This window comes from Oncorhynchus mykiss, chromosome 5 (genome assembly GCF_013265735.2).
Source record: "Oncorhynchus mykiss isolate Arlee chromosome 5, USDA_OmykA_1.1, whole genome shotgun sequence".
In the NCBI taxonomy this organism is placed as follows: Eukaryota; Metazoa; Chordata; class Actinopteri; order Salmoniformes; family Salmonidae; genus Oncorhynchus; species Oncorhynchus mykiss.
Genome location: NC_048569.1, coordinates 64,571,951 through 64,595,441, shown reverse-complemented (window position 1 = coordinate 64,595,441; position 23,491 = coordinate 64,571,951). Strand labels below are relative to the sequence as shown.

The following is a 23,491-nucleotide window of genomic DNA, read 5'->3' as shown; positions in this document are numbered from 1 at the left end:
GGAAGACAGAGAGCATTGTGTCAGAGGAGTGGAGACAGAAAGGGCAGCACTGCAGATTGGAGACATGCACAATACAAAGCTTGTGTTTTTATTGCAGTGGGACAGGCCGTTTTTCAGGTTGACCTTGGCTTGCTGTGGGATTGTTGTTATTATTATCTATACTGACGTCAATTCCCTCCCCCCTCTCTGTTCCTTCCCCAGAAGGTGCGCCCAGCAGGGTAAGTAACCTCAACGTGTGTGTGTGTGCTTGTTCATGCGCTTGTGTGTGCATTTCGTGTGTATACAGTATGTGCGTGCTTGTGTGTGAGTGTGTGTTTATGTGACTGGGATGTAAAGTGAGGGGGAAAGAGAGTCTCTTTAAAGAGGAACTCTAAAAAAACGTATGTTTTTTTTTGTTGGAGAGCTGCCATTAATTTAAAAAATTGTACTAGAATTATTCAAGCGAGTACAACAGTAGAACAGTGATATTGTTACTTGACTAAGGTCCAATAGAATACTGGTCAGTTCTATGGAGACAATAATAGTATGGTGATATGGGTCCAGTAGGATGGTCATGGGGCTGTCTCTTATTCTGTGGTTAGATATAACCTTGGTGTGTTGGAACTGAGGGAACCGACAGACCAGACTATTAGACAGCTGTGCTCACTCACACTCACTCTGATAATAACAGAAAGAGGGAGGAGTTGAGAGAAGAAATGAGAGATATAGAAGGAGAGAAGAAAGAAAGAAGGAAATAGGGAGGGTACTCTGAGGGGAGCAAGTAAAAAGGGGAACATTTGACTGTGTCTATTTTATTAAAAAGTCTAAATGATTTAAGTGTGCAATAGCCTTTTCTTTATTTTCTTAACCCCTTTACCCAATGGTCTGATAAGAGGTCCGGTTTGAATTTAACGTCCTTCAAAATATGGATGGAAGGAGGGAAGGAGGTAGGAGAGATGCATATCAATTTGTATTTGTTAAGTCGTGCCAATATTACATTTTTGAATTTTAAATAGAGAGGAAGAAAGAGAAAGGGAGGGGAAGAAGGAGAGGGGGAGTGAGAGATGGAGGAGAAGACTGGGGAGTTTGTTGAGAAAACTGTGGTTCTTTGTGTGTTCTGGTCATGTCCGTCCAACCAGCTTCCTTCCTGTGTCCTCTACAGTTCTAAGGAGCAGAATTTCCGTAGGAGTCAACCGATGAAAGAGAATAGAGTTATGCCACATAGAGCCCAGAAATAATACTCCACTTTGATGTTTTATTCCTCTATTATGGGGAGTCCCACCACGCTCTTTCTGGTATAAATAGCCAGAAAATGGGCTTCTTGTACAATGATCAGAGTCATGTTTTACATGAAGTTTTCAGTGTCAGGGAGAAAGTTAATTCATAATAACACATTCAGAAATGTGTTGTTTGGTTGCATTTTCTGTATGACTTATCTGCTGTGTGTTTTTCTCTCTTTCATGTGTGTGTGTGTGTTGTTGTGTGTGTGTGTTGTTGTTGTGTGTGTGTGCAGAGTAAGTCAGTGTCATCGACAGACAGCCAACCGGTGGAGGAGCGCCAGGGCCCGTCGGGGGGGTACGCCTCCTCCCAGGGAGGGGATTCAAAGAGGAGGCGCTGTGATGACAAAGAGCCCCTCCCACCTCACTACGTATGTACGCCATTCAATCAAACCCGCAGTATTAACGGTGTCTCTGACATCACAGGTTAACCGGGGGTCACACTCCTTCTACCAGTCAAATATGTGTTTAACTTGGAAGTGATTGATCACCAAAATAGATAACCCTAGTGAACATGATCTCTCTCGCTCTGTGGAATGAGTGTTCTGATTGACATAAATACACACATCACACCAGTATGAGAACTGCCTCACACATCACACCAGTATGAGAACTGCCTCACACATCACACCAGTATGAGAACTGCCTCACACATCACATCAGTATGAGAACTGCCGAACACATCACATCAGTATGAGAACTGCCTCACATATCACATCAGTATGAGAACTGCCTCACACATCACATCAGTATGAGAACTGCCGAACACATCACATCAGTATGAGAACTGCCGAACACATCACATCAGTATGAGAACTGCCGAACACATCACATCAGTATGAGAACTGCCGAACACATCACATCGGTATGAGAACTGCCTCACACATCACATCAGTATGAGAACTGCCTCACACATCACATCAGTATGAGAACTGCCGAACACATCACATCAGTATGAGAACTGCCGAACACATCACATCAGTATGAGAACTGCCTCACACATCACATCGGTATGAGAACTGCCTCACACATCACATCGGTATGAGAACTGCCTCACACATCACATCAGTATGAGAACTGCCTCACACATCACATCGGTATGAGAACTGCCTCACACATCACATCAGTATGAGAACTGCCTCACACATCACATCAGTATGAGAACTGCCTCACACATCACATCGGTATGAGAACTGCCTCACACATCACATCGGTATGAGAACTGCCTCACACATCACATCAGTATGAGAACTGCCTCACACATCACACCAGTATGAGAACTGCCTCACACATCACACCGGTATGACAACTGCCTCACACATCACATCAGTATGAGAACTGCCTAACACATCACATCAGTATGAGAACTGCCTCACACATCACATCGGTATGAGAACTGCCTCACACATCACACCAGTATGACAACTGCCTCACACATCACATCAGTATGAGAACTGCCTCACACATCACATCAATATGAGAACTGCCTCACACATCACATCAATATGAGAACTGCCTCACACATCACACCAGTATGACAACTGCCTCACACATCACATCAGTATGAGAACTGCCTCACACATCACATCAGTATGAGAACTGCCTAACACATCACATCAGTATGAGAACTGCCTCACACATCACATCGGTATGAGAACTGCCTCACACATCACACCAGTATGACAACTGCCTCACACATCACATCAGTATGAGAACTGCCTCACACATCACATCAGTATGAGAACTGCCTCACACATCACATCAGTATGAGAACTGCCTCACACATCACATCAATATGAGAACTGCCTCACACATCACACCAGTATGACAACTGCCTCACACATCACATCGGTATGAGAACTGCCGAACACATCACATCAGTATGAGAACTGCCTCACACATCACATCAGTATGAGAACTGCCGAACACATCACATCAGTATGAGAACTGCCTCACACATCACATCAGTATGAGAACTGCCGAACACATCACATCAGTATGAGAACTGCCGAACACAACACATCGGTATGAGAACTGCCTCACACATCACATCAGTATGAGAACTGCCTCACACATCACATCAGTATGAGAACTGCCTCACACATCACATCAGTATGAGAACTGCCTCACACATCACATCAGTATGAGAACTGCCTCACACATCACATCGGTATGAGAACTGCCTCACACATCACATCGGTATGAGAACTGCCTCACACATCACATCAGTATGAGAACTGCCTCACACATCACATCGGTATGAGAACTGCCTCACACATCACATCAGTATGAGAACTGCCTCACACATCACATCGGTATGAGAACTGCCTCACACATCACATCGGTATGAGAACTGCCTCACACATCACATCGGTATGAGAACTGCCTCACACATCACACCAGTATGACAACTGCCTCACACATCACATCAGTATGAGAACTGCCTAACACATCACATCAGTATGAGAACTGCCTCACACATCACATCGGTATGAGAACTGCCTCACACATCACACCAGTATGACAACTGCCTCACACATCACATCAATATGAGAACTGCCTCACACATCACATCAATATGAGAACTGCCTCACACATCACACCAGTATGACAACTGCCTCACACATCACATCAGTATGAGAACTGCCTCACACATCACATCAGTATGAGAACTGCCTAACACATCACATCAGTATGAGAACTGCCTCACACATCACATCGGTATGAGAACTGCCTCACACATCACACCAGTATGACAACTGCCTCACACATCACATCAGTATGAGAACTGCCTCACACATCACATCAGTATGAGAACTGCCTCACACATCACATCAGTATGAGAACTGCCTCACACATCACATCAATATGAGAACTGCCTCACACATCACACCAGTATGACAACTGCCTCACACATCACATCAGTATGAGAACTGCCGAACACATCACATCAGTATGAGAACTGCCTCACACATCACATCAGTGTAGCCTCTCATAAAGGGAGGTGTTGTGAGCTCTGTTGATCATCAGCCTCTCTGTACTACATAATGGTTGTTTTTTCCCGGTCTGTCTATGTCTAGAAATAGTCTCATCTCCACCGTGGCCCTGATCTGGCTCAATACAATTAGGGGGTGATGTCACTCCACGTGATGTCAATAGGAATATCAGACCATGATCACATCAAAGCGTTGTTGCCATGGTGACTAAGTGCCATCGCTGTCACCCGTATTCCCAGAGATAAAGAGGGAGGGAGAGAGAGGAGTAAAGCAGTGATATGGCCAAACAGAGTGAGAGAGGTTGTGTGTGCCTGACATAGTGAGGGAGTGAGCTGTGGGCAATGTTTATGTGGTAGAGAATGTTTGTGTTTCTGACATTCTCCTCTCTCCTCTGTCTCACAGGACAGTGATGGAGACAAGAGTGAGGACAACCTGGTTGTGGATGTCTCTAACGAGGTAAGTGTGTTTGTCAACCATCGGCACAGATCTAGGATCAGCTTACCCTGACCCCAGTCAACCATCAGAGAGAGAACGCTAAACTGACCTTAAATCAGCATCCGATACTGCTGCGGAAAAACAAACAATGAGTCATATATAACTACTGTAGCTATACTGGCTGAAACCGGTCCGTATTGACCAGACCCTCCCTAGCCAATAGAACCTAGTTCAAATGGAAGCCTCCTCTCTCGAAGACCCTGTTGTTTCACTGTGGCTGGTTAAGTATAGGAGAATAAAACACTTGCGTCGGGATTTTGAAAATAGTGAATAGTATTATATAAGCACATTATTGGGAGCTAGCTTGCTGCTTTTCTCTCCTCTCCTACCGAGTACAGTCTCCCTGCTGAACACACACAACCACATATACACACACACACCTCATGCACACATAAACACACACACACACACCCCTCCTTTCATCAGATGGCAGCAGTGTGCTTCCTTTATTTATGCAAAGCCGTTTATGCCCTCAGAATGTTTAAATTCTTTAAATACCTCACGCAGTGTACCAAAATATGTTTTATCTAAGCCTTCTGTGTTTGATACTGCGCAGCACAATGCACAAAAGCAGGAAAGTCTCTTGTGTGATTTGTGAATACAGAACAATTGGAGAATTTGACAAATGTGCTTAATGGGTGTGTGAGAGGGAGTGTCTCTGGTGACTATACTAGAACAGTCTATGGATGTGTGTTCTGCTCTGCTCAGACACAGTAGAAGTGCTGACTGCAGCACACTGGGAGCAGATGGGAATGGTTTTATTTAGGTGGCTGTGGCAGAGAGGTAGACAGTCGGCTGAGTTTGACTTACAGTACCATACACAGGCCTCATGCACACTTGTGCTTAAACCCTTACAGATACTATAGTAATCTATAATGTCTATAATGTTACATATTTACGGGTTTTTGTTTTTTTCACAGCCAATGTGAAGGCTACTGTCTTCTTGCATGGCTTTTGGGGTGATCTGGTCTCCCATATCTCTCTGTGTGTCTCCAGGAGCCCACATCCCCCGTGGGCAGCCCCCATCACTCCCCCCACGGGAACGGTCTGGACCGGGCCCCCACCCTGAGGAAGGAGTTACCAGGGTCCCCCAGGAGCCCCGGGGAGGCCCCTTCCCCCCAACCACCACACAGCCCCACCCCAGGCAAGGCCAAGGACCCAGCACAGGTATGATACATTCATTGTCAAGCATTAACATGGTGGCCAAAATCCACCAATTAAAAGTACTTATCACTTGTTTACAGTATCTGTATGGTGGTGCTTCGTTTGACAGTATCTCTTTACCTCTCTGCAGATGGAGAAGTCTGGGTCGCCGTTGTCTAAGTCGAGCACCCCGTCCCCCTCTCACCGTGAGGCCCTTACGCCTGGCCCCGCCGGCCCCAGTACGTCCTGCCTCCGTCTGCTCAGCAAGGCTGCCTCCTCCGCTGACCCCCTGGGTGAGTCAGACACCCCTGTCTGCCTGCCATGCCCTTTGTCTTTACCCCTGTTATTATACCGTTGCACCCCTGTTAAACCTTCAAATCACCCTACTGTGATCATATAGCCCTGTAATACCATAATTATACCTTCAATCTGATCATAGTACCATTATCCCACACCTACTGTGATGATATGCTCCTGTGGTCCCGTATTGTACTCACATCTGCCATATTCTGCCTAAAGCAATAAAGACGGCATTGTAGCCTATAAGAAACCGAGATGAACTTGATTGTTGACAACACATCTCTAGCAGTTAGACATCACCCTAAGCCTTTCTTACCCGCTGGAATGTAAGGTGTGGTCTCATCTCCCCCTCACCCCCTCCTCCCCTCTCCAGCTCTCCGCAGTCCCCTGTCTGTGCCCCCCGGTTCATACCCAGCTCACTTTGGGGTGGTGTCCCACGCAGGCCTCAACGGGGAGCTGGCTAGTCCCGGGGGCTTCGGGGCTGCCCTGACCCTCTCACCCCAGATCAGCACCTCCGCCGGCGTCTACACCCGCAGCCCCTTGGTGAGTTAGATACCACGCATCACTGGTCTCTCTGTTTAAAACACCTGTCTACAACGGCAGACCTTACTGGCTACATTATCTATAGTCTTTGTCTCTTCCTGGCACTTAATTGATCAATTATGTCTCTAATTCGCCAGTTAGAGCGCACACCTGGTTACCCAGGTCTTAATCAATTAGATTGCTTTCAATTAGAAAGCAAGAAGGAAAACCAGAGGATCGAAGATGTGCACCACTCATTTAAAACAATACATTTTGTATTGATGAAGATGGATTCTTAGTAGTATTTGGTTTGGAAGCTTGTTTTGGATGAATTGTCAAGATTTCACTCAACTTGATGAGATTAGGATTTACTGAGATTAAACTGTTACAACACAGGATGATTCTATTAGTAAACTCCTAATGTCTTGGTCCTCCTAGTCTCTCCAGATGGCGTATGAGTCTCGGTCCCACCTCAGGGCCCCAGGGCTGTCCTCCTCACTGCCTGGTGGATCCTCCGGGGGAAAACCGTATGTCTCTCTTCTCCTCCATCTAAATCTATCCAGACAGAAAGAAAGATGGCTGTTGTTGTTATAGCTGGAGCAAGCCGCAAACTCTCCCATCACAAATAACACTCTGTACTAGACGACTATTTCTCAACTTCTAATGCCATTACAGTGTTGACAGTCTTCAAGGTTTTAGCAAGTAGCAAGCACTTAGTTTTTGTAATAATATACAGATGTAGATTGCAGTGGTTGACACTCTGTCCATTCTCTCCAATATCCCTCTTTCCAGTGCTTACTCTTTCCATTCTCTCCCTTCTCCCTCTCTCCAGTGCTTACTCTGTCCATTCTCTCCCTTCTCCCTCTCTCCAGTGCTTACTCTTTCCATTCTCTCCCTTCTCCCTCTCTCCAGTACTTACTCTGTCCATTCTCTCCCTTCTCCCTCTCTCCAGTGCTTACTCTGTCCATTCTCTCCCTTCTCCCTCTCTCTAGTGCTTACTCTGTCCATTCTCTCCCTTCTCCCTCTCTCCAGTGCTTACTCTGTCCATTCTCTCCCTTCTCCCTCTCTCCAGTGCTTACTCTGTCCATTCTCTCCCTTCTTCCTCTCTCCAGTGCTTACTCTGTCCATTCTCTCCCTTCTCCCTCTCTCCAGTGCTTACTCTGTCCATTCTCTCCCTTCTCCCTCTCTCCAGTGCTTACTCTTTCCACGTCAGTGCGGATGGACAGATGCAGCCTGTTCCTTTCCCTCCGGATGCTCTGCTGGGCCCGGGCATCCCACGACATGCCCGTCAGATCCACACTCTGAACCACGGAGAGGTGGTGTGTGCCGTCACCATCAGCACCTCCACACGCCACGTCTACACCGGCGGCAAGGGCTGTGTCAAGGTGTGGGACATCAGCCAGCCTGGCAGCAAGAGTGCCATGGCACAGCTCGACTGCCTGGTGAGTGGACACACACTTTAAAAGGCTTAACCAATAATATTGCTTGTTTTGCCGGTCCAATACACATGTTCTCTCTTCACACCAATCAGAACAGGGATAACTACATCCGCTCATGTAAGATTCTCCCTGATGGGCGGACCCTCATTGTTGGAGGCGAGGCCAGCACATTGTCAATCTGGGACTTGGCCACACCTACTCCCCGCATCAAGGCGGAGTTGACGTCTTCTGCCCCGGCCTGCTATGCTCTGGCCATCTCCCCTGACAACAAGGTCTGCTTCTCCTGCTGCAGCGACGGAAACATTGTAGTCTGGGACCTGCACAACCAGACCCTGGTCAGGTAAGAGGAGGAGGAGGTGGTTAGGAGGGGTATAGGGAGAGATATCGTAGTCTGGGACCTGCACAACCAGGCCCTGGTCAGGTAAGAGGAGGAGGATGAGGAGAAGGTTAGGAGGGGTATAGGGAGAGATATCGTAGTCTGGGACCTGCACAACCAGGCCCTGGTCAGGTAAGAGGAGGAGAGGAGGATGAGGAGAAGGTTAGGAGGGGTATAGGGAGAGATATCGTAGTCTGGGACCTGCACAACCAGAGCCCCCGGTCAGGTAAGAGGAGGAGGAGAGGAGGATGAGGAGAAGGTTAGGAGGGGTATAGGGGGAGATATCGTAGTCTCGGACCTGCACAACCAGAGCCCCTGGTCAGGTACAAGGAGGAGGAGGAGAGGAGGATGAGGAGAAGGTTAGGAGGGGTATAGGGGGAGATATCGTAATCTGGGACCTGCACAACCAGAGCCCCTGGTCAGGTAAGAGGAGAGGGAGAGGGTAGGGCAGGAGAGAAGAGCAGAGGATAGGGGGAGGAGAAAGCAGGGTAGGGGTTTACTGTATAGACTATGGATTACATCTGAATGGCTAGGTGTTGATGTGATCTTTATGCTACCCAGGCAGTTCCAGGGTCACACTGACGGGGCCAGCTGTATTGACATCTCCAACGATGGGACCAAACTGTGGACGGGGGGGCTGGACAACACAGTACGCTGCTGGGACCTGAGAGAGGGACGACAGCTGCAGCAGCACGACTTCACCTCACAGGTACTGATGGAACACCTGAGACATTGTGCGATTAGCTTAGACTAGCTAAGACCAGCTCAGTAGTGCCTTTATGAGAAGCACTGCACCTGTTAATACATGATTCATATCAGCCTCAATATCAGACCAGTCACTGTTTCTCTCTGTTCTATCACATCACTGTTTGCACATCTACATATTTTTGTCACAGTAGGGCGCTAGAGCACTGCCAAAAGTCTGAGCGCCAGAAATTGACATGTGCAGGTGTACAAATGTAATTATTGCTGGCAAATATTAAGTTACAAGTTTGCGAATGCAATTTCAACTACAACTACTTTTTTCATGATCGTCAGTTACTTGGATACCTGCCGGGCTTCGACCTGTTGTTTCCAAAGTTTTATTTTGTTCATAAGTGTTTGTGTCAACCTGCTGACAGCTAGCTAACTAGGTTGCAATGGAGCCTGCATCGCTTGGAATAGCTAATAAACATTTCCAGCGCTGTAGAAGCTGTGTTTATTACGCTTTTGTCTGGGACAATATTGACAATCCGGAGTTCCAATGCGGCAATTGTTTGCTTGCGGAGGATTACACGAATGAGGTGGCTATGCTTAGCAAGCAAATTTCAAGTCTGTGTGAACTTATGGGGAAAATACACATTGGAACTTTCTCGTTCTCAGCTCATGTGGCTCGGGCTTAATGGATGTATCCCTGCCTTGTCATCTGTCCCTATCCGAATTGCCTGTGCTACCTGGAACTTGCCTGCCAAGGAAGTCGTTTCCGTCTGCTTCTCCTCTTCCATAGTGGAGTAGACAGAGAACAGCAAGATGATTGTTCCAATCATCGCTGGGCCCATGTCACAAGTCGTGGAAACCGAAGGCAGCGGCATGCTGCTAAGCGGACTGGAGTGTCTGGGAGAGGTCCGGAGCAGATTCACATGAGGAATATCTACTCCGCCCTGGTGCCTGATCTACCTGCGCCTTTATTGTTGGGACTGCCTGTGTCTGCGACAGCTGGACCTATCGCTGGTAGCTGTGGGAGGTCTGGACCTATCGCTGGTAGCTGTGGGAGGTCTGGACCTATCGCTGGTAGCTGTGGGAGGTCTGGATCTATCGCTGGTAGCTGTGGGAGGTCTTGACCTATCGCTGGTAGCTGTGGATGAATGCTATCCTGCTTCTCCTGGGCCCGTGAAAGGTTCCACAAATTGTGTGAGGGGTAGAAATGGGCGTATTTCTCCATCTCCTTCTCCGGCCATTGTTTTGGGCAGTTCAATGGTGAGAAATGTCTCAGTCCCTGGAGCAAAAACGGATACAGGACATCAATAAGCTGCTCCCAAACATTTTAAACCAGTATCAGGAAATTGAGACTATCATAGTTCATGTGGGATTCAATGACATTATGAAGGGCAGCTCAAGAACGCTGAAAATTAATTTTAAAAAACTGATGGGGTCTCTAATTGACACCAACGAACGCCCCATAATATCTGACCCTGTGCCCTCCCTAAATCGTGGCATTGAATGTTTCAGACTTTTATCCCTCCATAACTGGCTACGTGACTATTGCAAGTCTGTGGGTGTAACATTTGTAGTATATAGTACATAGTGTAAAATATGTTTTGTAGTGATTGATATGTTGATGTAAAGAGTATTTGTTGGTCTGTAGTGTGTAATGAGGAACAACCAGACACTGCACTTGACACATTTATGAAATTGCTTATTCCAGTTGCTAATATGCAATCATTAAGAAAATGACTGTAAAAACTGTTAAATCCCTGTCGATTGATGAGGAATTGACAAATAGTATGGTTGAGAGGGATGAGGCGAAAGGAATGGCAAATAAGTCTGGCTGCGCAACCAGTTGGCAAATGTACTGCAAATTGAGAAATCCTGTGATTAAACTGAATAAAAATAAACTATACTATGAAACAAAGATACATTATATAAAGAATGATAGTAAAAATCTTTGTAGCACCTTAAATTAAATTTAGGGCAAAAACACAAACTCAGCTCCATCATTCATTGAATCAGATTGCTCATTCATTACAAAACTCACTGATATTGCCAATTACTTTAATGATTTTTTCATTGGCAAGATCAGCATATTTAGGCATGACATGCCAGCAACAAATGCTGACACTACACATCCAAGTATAACTGATCAAATGATGAAAGACAAACATTGTTATTTAGAATTTTGTAAAGTAAGTGTGGAAGAGGGGAAAATTATTGTTGTCTATCAACAATGACAAGACACCGGGGTCTGACACGTGGCCAGGCCTTCCCTCAGGCCTGGAGGGAAGCAAAAGTAATTCATCTACCCAAGAATAGTAAAGCCCCCTTTTGGTTGGCTATTTGAGCCAGTAATCAGCCTGTTACCAACCCTTAGTAAACTTTGGGAATAATTTGTGTTTGACCAGATACAATGCAATTTTACTGTAAACAAATTGACAGCCTTTCAGCACGCTTATAGGGAAGGACATTAATCGAAGCCTCTCCAACATAAATCAGGTAAAATCAGGAATTCCCCAGGTCAGCTGTCTAGGCCCCTTACTTTTTTCAATCTTTACTAATGACATACAACTGGCCTTGAGTAAAGCCAGTGTGTCTCTGTATGCAGATGACTCAACACTATACACGTCAACTAATACAGCGAGTGAAATCACTGTAACACTTAACAACGAGCTGCAATTAGTTTCAGAATGGGTGGTCCAGGATGTACAGAGTGACAGACAGGCTCGTGGTCAAGGCAGGCAGAATGGTCCGGCAGGCCGGTACAAAGTCCAGAAGTAGGCAAGGGTCAAAAGGGAGGAATAGAAACAGGATAATGCAAAAAGCAGGAGAACGGGAAATACACTGGTTGACTTGGAAACATACAAGACAAACTGGCACCGAGAGACAGGAAACACAGGGATAAATACACTGATGAAAATAAGCGACACCTGGAGGGGGGTGGAGACAATCTCAAGGACAGGTGATACAGATCAGGGCGTGACAAACCGTGGATACAACAGTATCAACAGCTAAAATGGGGAGAAGTCTGTCCCTAATAAAGCACTACACTGCCTTTTTAACAACACTATCAACAAGGCAGGTCCTACAGGCTCTAGTTTTGTCACACCTGGACTACGGTTTAACTGCACATGGGACAAATATCGTACTTTTTGGAGAAATCTCCTCTGATCTGATGAAACAAAAATAGAACTGTTTGGCCATAATGACCATCATTGTGTTTGGAGGGAAAAGGGGGAGGCTTACAAGCCGAAGAACACCATCCCAACCGTGAAGCATGGGGGTGGCAGCATCATGTTTTGGGGGTGCTTTGCTGCTGGAGGGACTGGTGCACTTCACAAAATAGATGGCATCATGAGGAAGGAAAATTATGTGGATATATTGAAGCAACATCTCAAGACATCAGTCAGGAAGTTAAAGCTTAGTTGCAAATGGATCTTCCAAATGGACAATGACCTCAAGCATACTTCCAAAGTTGTGGCAAAATGGCATAAGGACAACAAAATCAAGGTATTGGAGTGGCCATCACAAAGCCATGACCTCAATCCTATAGAAAATGTGTGGGCATAACTGAAAAAGTGTGTGCGAGCAAGGAGGCCTACAAACCTGACTCAGTTACACCAGCTCTGTCAGGAGGAATGGGCCAAAATTCCCCCAACTTATTGTGGGAAGTTTGTGGAAGGCTACCCGAAACGTTTGACCCAAGTTAAACAATTTAAAGGCAATGCTACCAAATGCTAATTGTGTGTATGTAAACTTCTGACCCACTGGGAATGTGATGAAAGAAATAAAAGCTGAAATATATAATCCTCTCTGCTTTATTCTGACATTTCACATTCTTAAAATGAGGTGGGGATTGTAACTGACCTAAGCCAGGATTTTTTTTTATGAGGATTTTATCAGGAATTGTGAAAAACGGAGTTTAAATGTATTTGGCTAAGGTGTATGTAAACTTCCGACTTCAACTGTATATAACCGCCTTAATGTTTCTGGACCCCAGGAAGAATAATAAATACATCACACATGATGATGCTGCTGATGATCTTTGTCAGATGAGCTAAGTTCACTCGTGTAATGAACTTTCTCTTCTTTTCTCCCACACTCTCTCCTTCTACCTCCCTCCCTCCCTCCAGATCTTCTCTCTGGGCTACTGTCCTACAGGAGAGTGGCTGGCAGTGGGCATGGAGAGCAGTAATGTAGAAGTGCTGCACGTCTCCAAACCAGACAAGTATCAGCTGCACCTCCACGAGAGCTGTGTGCTCTCACTCAAGTTCGCCTCCTGTGGTACGTACAAGCTCACAACTCTGCCACACTCACACACATTCTCCTAACTTTTATACTTATGCTAATGAGATGTGTAGTCCATATGTCTGCTGAGCCCAAGTGTAATGTTGTGTGTTTGTGTGTTTGCTTGCGCGCGCGCGCGTGTGTGTGTGTGTGCGTGCATTTGTTTCAGGCAAGTGGTTTGTGAGTACAGGGAAGGACAATCTGCTGAATGCGTGGAGGACGCCATATGGAGCCAGTATTTTCCAGGTGAAAAATACACACACTCAAAATGTTACCACCTTTACTTCACACACAGAGATGCATACAAATCTCTCCCTCGCCCTCCATTTGGCAAATCTAACCATAATCGTATCCTTCTGATTCCTGCTTACAAGCCAAAACGAAAGCAGGTAGTACCAGTGACTCGCTCATTACGGAAGTGGTCAGATGACGCGGATGCTACGCTACAGGACTGTTTTGCTAGCACAGACTGGAATATGTTCCAGGATTCATATAATAGCATTGAGGAGTATACCACCTCAGTCACCGGCTTCATCAATAAGTGATCGATGACATCGTCCCCACAGTGACCGTACGTACATATCCCAACCAGAAGCCATGGATTACAGGCAACATCTACAGCGAGCTAAAGGCTAGAGCTTCTGCTTTCAAGGAGCAAGACTCTAATCTGGACGCTTATAGGAAATACCTCTCTGCCCTCAGACAAACCGTCAAACAGGCAACGCATCAATACAGGGCTAAGATTGAATCCTACTACACCGGCTCTAATGCTCGTCGGATGTGGTAGGTCTTGCAAACTATTATGGACTACAAAGGAAAACCCAGCCGCGAGCTGCCCAGTGACACGACCCTACCAGACAAGCCTTTTATGCTCACTTCGAGGCAAGCAACACTGAGGCATGCATGAGATCACCAGCTGTTCTGTACAACTGTGTGATTACACTTTCCGTAGCCAATGTGAGAAAAGCCTTTAAACAGGTCAACATTCACAAAGCCGCAGGGCCAGACGGATTATCAGGACATGTATTCAAAGCATGTGTGGAACAACTGGAAAGTGTCTTCACTGAAATGTTCAACCTCTCCCTGACCCAGTCTGTAATACCTACATGTTTCAAGCAGACCACCATAGTCCCTGTGCCCAAGAAAGCGAAGGCAACCTGCCTAAATGTTTACCGCCCCGTAGCACTCACGTCGGTAGCCATGAAGTGCTTTGAAAGGCTGGTCATGGCTCACATCAACACCATCATGTCGGAAACCCTAGACCTACTCCAATTCGCATACCAACCCAACAGATCCACAGATGACGCAATCTCAATCACACTCCACACTGCCCATTCCCACCTGGGCAAAAGGAACACCTATGTGAGAATGCTGTTCATTGACTACAGCTCAGCGTTCAACACCATAGTGCCTGCAAAGCTCATCACTATGCTAAGGACCGTGGGACTAAACACCTCCCTCTGCAACTGGATCCTGGACTTCCTGATAGGCCGCCCTTAGTTGGTAATGGTAGGCAACAACACATCTGCCATGCTGATCCTCGACACTGAGGTCCCTCAGCGGTGCGTGCTCAGTTCCCTCCTGTACTCCCTGTTTGCCCACGACTGTGTGGCCAAGCACGAGTCCAACACCATCATTAAGTTTTCTGACGACACAACAGTGGTAGGCCTGATCACCGACAACGATGAGACAGCCTATAGGGAGGAGGTCAGAGACCTCTCAGTGTGGTGCCAGGACAAGAACCTCTCCCTCAATGTGAGCAAGACAAAGGAGATGATTGTGGACTATAGGAAAAGGAGGGCCTAACAAGCCCCCATTAACATTGATGGTGCTGTGGTGGAGCAGGTTGAGAGTTTCAAGTTCTTTGGTGTCTACACCACCAACAAACTATCATGGTCCAAACACACCAAGACAGTTGTGAAGAGGGCACGACAACACCTTTTCCCCCTTAACCTTTCTAAGATATCGGTTCCCATTTGGGACTCTACCCTCCCACGTTCAGATGGAACGGTGGCGCATGGAACGCAAAAATATTCTTAGAAATATTTAACCTCCACACATTAACAAGTCCAATAGCTCAAATGAAAGATAAACACCTTGTTCATCTAGCCAGCAAGTCAGATTTCTAAAATGTTTTACGGCGAAAACATAGCACATATATATGTCAAACCACCACCAGACACAGCTCACTTGAATAGCCAAAACATGCAATCAACAAACGCAGGATTAAAAAGTAAATCGTTCACTAACCTTTTGAAAATCTTCATCAGATGACAGTAATAGGACATGTTACACAGTACATTTTTTTTTTCAATAATATGCCATTTATATCCATAAATGTCCATTTACAGTGAGTTCACGTTCAGAAATTACTCAAAAATGTCCGCAGGAAATCTAGGTAGCGCGGCAAGATAACGTAAATAGACATCATAAACTTTGACTAAATATACATGTTCTACATATAGTTAGAAAGATACACTGCTTCTTTATGCAACCACTTTGTTAGATTTATTTTTAACGTTACAGAAATCGCACACTATTCAATATGCTGAGACGGCGCTCAGATACAAGCTACATTTCTACGTAATGTTGGAGTCAACAGAAACACAGATTTCAGCATAAATATTCCCTTACCTTCGATGGTCTTCGTTCAGAATGTTCTGGAAGGCTTCATACTTACCCAATACATCGTTTGGTTTCAAGTCTTGCGTCTTTGTATTAGCTACTGCTAATAACATCAGCTGAAATGCACCCAAAATATCCTCTGGTCCGGAAAAGTTGCGCATCAAAACTTCAAAATTACATATTATATGTCGACTAAACAGGTCAAACTAAGTGCAGAAGCAAGCTTTATGATGTTTTAGACACACAAAACAAACTTCAATTCAATCGGCCATCGTCTGCCCTTCTCTTGAGTGCTGGAACAAAGGAATGGCTGGGACCAATTCGCGCCACAACGCACAACCTATTTTCTCGTGGCACGCACTAATTTCACTCCCATAGGGTCAATTCCCGCGGGATTTGAACGATTTAAAGCTCTACTGAAAGAGGACATCTAGACATAGAAGTCTCCCCAGAATCATAACTGGTTGGGAAGGGTGGGGGCGATGACGTCAAAGTTGCTCCAACTTTCATGACCACAAAAACTAGTTTGGAAGAATGCCTGCCCTGTGAGTTCTGCTATACTTACAGACATAATTCCAACGGTTTTAGAAGCTTTAGAGTGTTTTCTATCCAATAATAATTATTATATGCATATATTAGCAATTTTTGACAGATTTTTTTTTCAGTTTACTAGGGGTACCCAATCTCTCCAAAGGGGGCATATGTCTGCCATATCCTTAACAGGTTTTAAGAGACTGAAAAGATTTGGCATGGGTCCCCAGATCTTCAAAAAGTTATACAGTTGCACCATCGAGAGCATCCTGACCGGTTACATCACGCCTGGTATGGCAACTGCTCGGCATCTGACCATAAGGCGCTACAGAGGCAGTGCGTATGGCCCAGTACATCACTAGGGCCAAGCTTCCTGCCATCCAGGACCAATATACAGTTGAAGTCAGAAGTTTAGATACACTTAGGTTGGAATCATTCAAATTAATTTTTCAACCACTCCACACATTTCTTGTTATTATCAAACTATAGTTTACTTTACTTTCGATTACTTTGTGCATGACACAAGTAATTTTTTCAAACAATTGTTTACAGACAGATTATTTCACTTAGAATTAATTGTATCACAATTCCAGTGGGTCAGACGTTTACATACACTAAGTTGACTGTGCCTTTAAACAGCTTGGAAAATTCCAGAAAATGCTGTCATGGCTTTAGAAGCTTCTGATAAGCTAATTGACATAATTTGAGTCAATTGGAGGTGTACCTGTGGATGTTTTTCAAAGCCTACTTTCAAACTCAGTGCCCCTTTGCTTGACATCATGGGAAAATCAAAAGAAATCAGCCAAGACCTCAGAAAAAAAGTTGTAGACCACAAGTCTGGTTCATCCTTGTGAGCAATTTCCAAATGCCTGAAGGTACTACGTTCATCTGTACAAACAATAGTACGCAAGTATAAAAACCATGGGACCACGCAGCCGTCATACCGCTCAGGAAGGAGACGTGTTCAGTCTCCTAGAGATGAACGTACTTTGGTGCAAAAAGTGCGACTCAATCCCAGAACAACTGCAAAGAACCATGTGAAGATGCTGGAGGAAACAGGTACAAAGGTATCTATATCCACAGTAAAAGGAAGGAAGAAGCCACTGCTCCAAAACTGCCATAAAAAAGCCAAACTACGGTTTGCACATGGGGACAAAGATCGTACTTTTTGAAGAAATGTCCTCTGGTCTGATGAAACAAAAATAGAACTGTTTGGCCATAATGCCCATCGTTATATTTGGAGGAAAAAGGGGGAGGCTTGCAAGCCGAAGAACAACATCCCAACCGTGAAGCACGGGGGTGGCAGCATCATGTTGTGGGGGTGCTTTGCTACACTTTACAAAGTAGATGGCGTCATGAGGGAGGAAAATTATGTGGATATACATCTCAAGACATCAGACAGGAAGTTAAAGCTTGGTTGCAAATGGGTCTTCCAAATGGACAATGACCTCAAGCATACTTCCTAAGTTGTGGCAAAATGGCTTAAGGACAACAAAGTCAAGGTATTGGGGAGGCCATCACAAAGCCCTGACCTCAATCCTATAGAAAATATGTGGGCAGAACTGAAAAAGCGTGTGCAAGCAATGAGGCCTACAAACCTGACTCAGTTACACCAGCTCTGTCAGGAGGAATGGGCCAAAATTCCCCCAACTTATTGTGGGAAGTTTGTGGAAGGCTACCCGAAACGTTTAACCCAAGTTAAACAATGTAAAGGCAATGCTACCAAATGCTAATAAAGTGTATGTAAACTTCTGACCCACTGGGAATGTGATGAAAGAAATAGAAGATTAAATAAATAATTCTCTCTACTATTATTCTGACATTTCACATTCTTAAAATAAAGTGGTGATCATAACTGACTTAAGACAGGGAACTTTACTAGGATTAAATGTCAGGAATTGCGAAAAACTGAGTTTAAATGTATTTGGCTGAGGTGTATGTCAATTTCCGACTTCAACTGTACTAGGCGGTGTCAGAGGAAGACTCCAGTCACCCAAGTCAAAGACTGTTCTCTCTGCTACCGCACGGCAAGTGGTCCCGGAGCGCCAGGACTCAGTCCAAAAGGCTCCTTAACAGCTTCTACCCCCAAGTCATTAGACTGCTGAAAAATTTGTCAAATGGCCACCAGGATTATTTACATTGTCTGCCCCGCCCCGCCCCGCCCCCTTGTTTTTAGGCTGCTGCTACTCGCTGCTTATTATCGATGCATAGTCACTTTACCCCTACCTACATGTACAAATTACCTTTTTTACTTTAGTTTAGTTGGTAAATATTTTTTAAACTCTTATTTATTGAACTGCATTATTGGTTAAAGGCTTAAGGGCTTGTAAGCATTTTACGGTAGGGTCTACAGATTCAGACTTAGGAAATGTACAGCTTTCCTACGCACACCTTTCCTACACACTTCTCAGTAGTTGGTATTCAGACTTACCTTATGAAGGTGCATAACAAGCTTTGCAGGTATGGTTCCCTTGTGCGCACATAATAAATTGAATTCAACTGCTGACAAACCTGCCACTTGCTGGCCAACAGAATTTCTCGTGGACTTTTCATTCAATTGTTCAATCCATGAAATATTGGAACGTGAGAAAAGTGTTGACCAGTAGTCCTGTAAATCTACTATAATAATCCTCACTAATCATGTCGCTGTGATGACAACGTTCCAGTTGTCGTGAACTGTGCACCAGGCTCCAGGTTTAAACTGCTACGTATGGTGTGCATTCCATAATGATCCAAATAGGTTACATGTTCCAAATAATTGCCCAACATGGAATACAGCCTAATACAGTATGATCCACTATTGCTAGTGATCCTCAGGAACCAAAACACAAACATCGCAGAGGAAAAAAAGGTAAACTAACAATGGAATGGAATGATGCAACATTTAAGGAAACTAACACTAAAGTGACAGTTATAAATGTATTTGAGTATAACTGACTGTGCCTACCGATCATAAAAACAACTCAATAGGTTTGGACCTATACTGTTATTTGAGCATGGCTACAGAAGTTTATAGCTTGGATCTCCACATTTCATATATGCAAGTTATAAGGACAGCGTTTCAGAAATTCACTGTAGAAAAGGTGATATGTTGACATGCTTCAGTTGGCTGCCATGTGACTGGTTTCACATTTGTCTCCAGTGATCATAAGGTAAAATAGACATAAATCAATTGCCCTTTATATTTACAATCCCCTTATCTAAATGGCTTAATAATTTACCTAGCTCTCATCAATAGCACTTATCAATTTGTAAATGACCGTGCCTGGAGAATGGTGTTATTTCCATCGGGAAAAGAAAGTAGATGTTGTTCCACTTGGAACTGACCGGTTGCTCGACCTTATTCATTGTCTCATCGTGCGTAAAGCTGGTCAAATTATGAGTAAATGAATTAAAGGTCAGCATACGGTGTATCTGTAGACACCTCCGCCACACCTTCATTTCTTTGATCTCCACCCAAAACAAATTGCGGGTGAATAGCATGCTATTCTCATGCTTAAATTCAAGGTCGGAATACGAGTAAAAAAGAAAGATGCATAAAAAGGGAATTACGTTACATTTACACGCACTTAACTCGGGTCAAAATTCCCCGCAAAGGAAATGCATTGTGCATTTCTAGAATATACATTTTTAGCCAAGGCTGTTGTAGACTGTGTCTGTGCTGGGTATATATAAGTGTGATGATGAGTTACAGGAAGGGATGGGCTGTTTAAAGGGGGAGAGATGTGTCTTTGTGGGAGGGAGGCAGTATGGCTGTCATCTTGCTGTTTGCTAGACTAGTGCAGAGAGAGGAGGAATCTGCAGCCTTGGCGGTTAGTGTCTCCCTAGGGCTCTGAAATGCACAGAGGCTATCTGCTTTGTTATCCAAATGCCAAATGCCTCTCAGCCCCCCCCCCCCCCCCCCCCCCCAGATCCTGCTTCCCCTCTTCCCCTCTCTCGCTCTCTCTCTGTCTCACACACTGTTAATCTGCTGCTTTCTCTCTCGCTTTCCTTCTTTTACTCCCCTGATTCATCTCTCTCTTTCACATGTACACACATACATCCCCTTTCTCCCTCCATTTACTCTCGCTCACCACTACCTCATCCTTTGTACCTCTCCCTCCTCCCTGTTTCTGTCTCTGTAGTGTGAGTGTGTCTGTCAGTCAAAATGGCTTCTCTCACCAGTGGCCTGCTGATTGACAGCCCTGGTGATATGAACCTGTGATGTGGAGGAGGGAGGAAGGGAGGGATTAGGATGAGGTTGAGAGAGGAGGGAAGGGGGAGGAGGGAGAAATACTATAGAGGTTCAGAGGAGGGATGGGTTGCGAGAGGAGGGCGAGGAAAGAGAGCGGTTGAGAGAGGAGCAGGTCTCGAAAACCATCTGGGGCCAGGATATGAGGTCTGATGCAGACAGAGGCTGAGCCTGGTGGAGACAGACAGAATGGAGGTAGAAGGGCTTGTTTATTCAGGTAATGTTGAGAGAGTCAGAGAGTCAGCCCCTGTGTTTCTGTGGTGCTGAAAGCTGTGATTAGTAATGCTGAGAGTACAGCTGAACCACGTAGGTTAAGAACCTGGGGAGACACACCACTCTGCCTGTCAGACATGAAGAAGAAATGTTACACGCACCATTGTCTGTTATGAAACTTTGTGGAGCAACTACCATTACTGGGATGATCTAAAACCCTTTTAATGACTTGGTAATTTTCTCAAAAGTAGAGAATGGTTCCATCAGAAATACCATAATAGATTGACTATACCGATTTATTGTGTAAAAAAAATAGTATATTTTGTGCCCTATTTTGATTCAGTGAATACATCTATACCCGAACTAGTGAGATATACATGGAGGAGACTTATTCAAGCTACTACTTTCTTGCCTATTTCTCTCTTGCATCAAAGGTGAAAAAAGTTTTAATAGGAGACAGAATGCGATTGGATCATCATCTAATTTGCCTTCACATAACTCTTATAGAATTTCCACATGGACTGGAATATTGGAAATGTAATCAAAGTTTACTGGAGGACAATTTATTTTTAACTAAGCAAAATAATGTATAACTGATTTTTCCAGTACAATATTGGTTCAGCAAATCCCCTTATTGTTTGGGATACCTTTAAATGTACCTTCAGAGGTCATTCAATTCAATATTCATCAATAATAAAAAAGCAGTTTCTGTCTAAGAAGACAAGATTAACAAGGGAAACACATGTACTAATAGTACAGGTAAATAGCAATAAGAACAATACTACAGAGATACAAAATAAGTTAGAGGAAAAACAAAAGAACTGGAGGTACTTATTCAAGAACAATCAAATGTAATCTATTACGAAAATAAAGCAAACTGGATGGAATATGGAGAAAATGCACCAAAGAGGAAGCTAAATACTTTAAGCAGATGTTCTCTTTTCCATCTCATCCTCACCCACTGAATGACGATTACTGTAAGGAATTCTTAAAAAAAATAATATATATATATATTTTTTAATTAACAAATGTACAGAAAGATCAGTGCCAAGGCCAAATTAACTTTTAGAGGCTATTAAATCCTTTCAGTCTGGAAAAACCACAGGGCTTGATGGCACACTGGTAGAGGTATATCAAGCCTTTTTTGATGTACTCAAAGCTCCATTGTTAGCTTGTTTGAACTACTCCTATAGAAATGGTAGTCTGTCAGGTACTCAGCAGGAAGGTCTGATTTCACTATTATTAAAACAAGACCCAAATGACAAATATAAAGAACCAGTCTATCTTAAAAACTGGAGGCCTCTTACACTTCAATGTTGTGATGCAAAAATACTAACAAAATGCATAGCACTTTTTTACCAGGTATTGTTCATCCTGATCAGACAGGTTTTTAACATGGACGATACATTGGAGATAATATACGGCAAGTACGATAAATAATAGAAGCTCATGAAACAGGCCTTTGATAAAGTAAGACTGGATTTTATTTATAAAAGCCTGGATTTTTTCAATTTCAGTGATTCTCTTATAAAATGGGTAAAGGTAATGTAAAGCAACCCCAGGTGTAAAATAATAAATAGCGGCTACTTCTCAGAGAGTTTTGAATTGTCAAGAGGAGTAAAACAAGGGTGTCTGCTGTCAACATATCTATTTGTTGTTGCCATTGAAAGGCTAGCTATAAAAATCAGATCCAATAACAACATTAGAGGATTAGAAATCCAAGGCTTAAAAACAGAAGTGTCCATGTATGCCGATGACTCAAGTTTTATATTAAGTCCGCAAGCTAGATCCCTGCAAAGTCTCATTAAAGATCTAGATAACTTTTCTGGACTCTCTGGACTAAACATTCATTATAATAAGTGTACAATATTACATATTGGAACGTTTACATTGCCATGCAGTTTACCTATAAAATGGGCTGACGGTGAAGTAGACATACTTGGTATTCATATCACAAAATATATAAACGAGGTCTCCACAATGAATTTCAATAGAGAACTTGTAAAAATAGACAAGACCCTGCAACCATGGAGAGGTCTATTTATGGAAAAATGTCCTGATTAACTCCTTAGTCATATCTCAGTTTACTCACTTGTCTCTCTTTTTCAAACAAGCATTGCAGAGCTGGCTTCAATTTCAATTTCCTCCCCCTGAAAAGATAGAACAAATGTTACAACAAATATTATCAACCGAATGTGCTGATTGATAAAATACCTGCATGTATGGGAAAGACGTTTGAAAATAGTATTTTGTTTTAAAATGATTTAGTAAATCGGAATGGTAGAGTTGTCTTTCATGGAGTTATCAGAATTGTATGGGAAGGTCTGCTCAATCCAAGATTACAACCAATTGATTACAGCATTACCCCAAAAATTGAGTCCTAAGTT

The 23,491-nt window shown here is 44.1% G+C and overlaps 1 protein-coding gene across 4 annotated transcripts in view; it reads left to right on the top strand.

Moving 5' to 3' along the window:
* Window positions 1–23,491, top strand: part of LOC110524326 (transducin-like enhancer protein 4) — a 75,591-nt gene that overhangs the window by 48,633 nt on the left and 3,467 nt on the right. For 2 of the 4 annotated variants that reach the window (XM_036978078.1, XM_036978077.1), the window contains exons 8-19: window positions 202–218; window positions 1,493–1,627; window positions 4,655–4,708; window positions 5,744–5,914; window positions 6,042–6,183; window positions 6,564–6,733; window positions 7,151–7,239; window positions 7,905–8,154; window positions 8,244–8,491; window positions 9,089–9,236; window positions 13,351–13,501; window positions 13,674–13,750. In XM_036978078.1, the coding sequence (XP_036833973.1) occupies window positions 202–218; window positions 1,493–1,627; window positions 4,655–4,708; window positions 5,744–5,914; window positions 6,042–6,183; window positions 6,564–6,733; window positions 7,151–7,239; window positions 7,905–8,154; window positions 8,244–8,491; window positions 9,089–9,236; window positions 13,351–13,501; window positions 13,674–13,750 (1,652 nt within the window). The remainder of the gene's footprint in view (window positions 1–201; window positions 219–1,492; window positions 1,628–4,654; window positions 4,709–5,743; window positions 5,915–6,041; window positions 6,184–6,563; window positions 6,734–7,150; window positions 7,240–7,904; window positions 8,155–8,243; window positions 8,492–9,088; window positions 9,237–13,350; window positions 13,502–13,673; window positions 13,751–23,491) is intronic. The other 2 variants (XM_036978079.1, XM_036978080.1) reach the window with 2 other exon arrangements.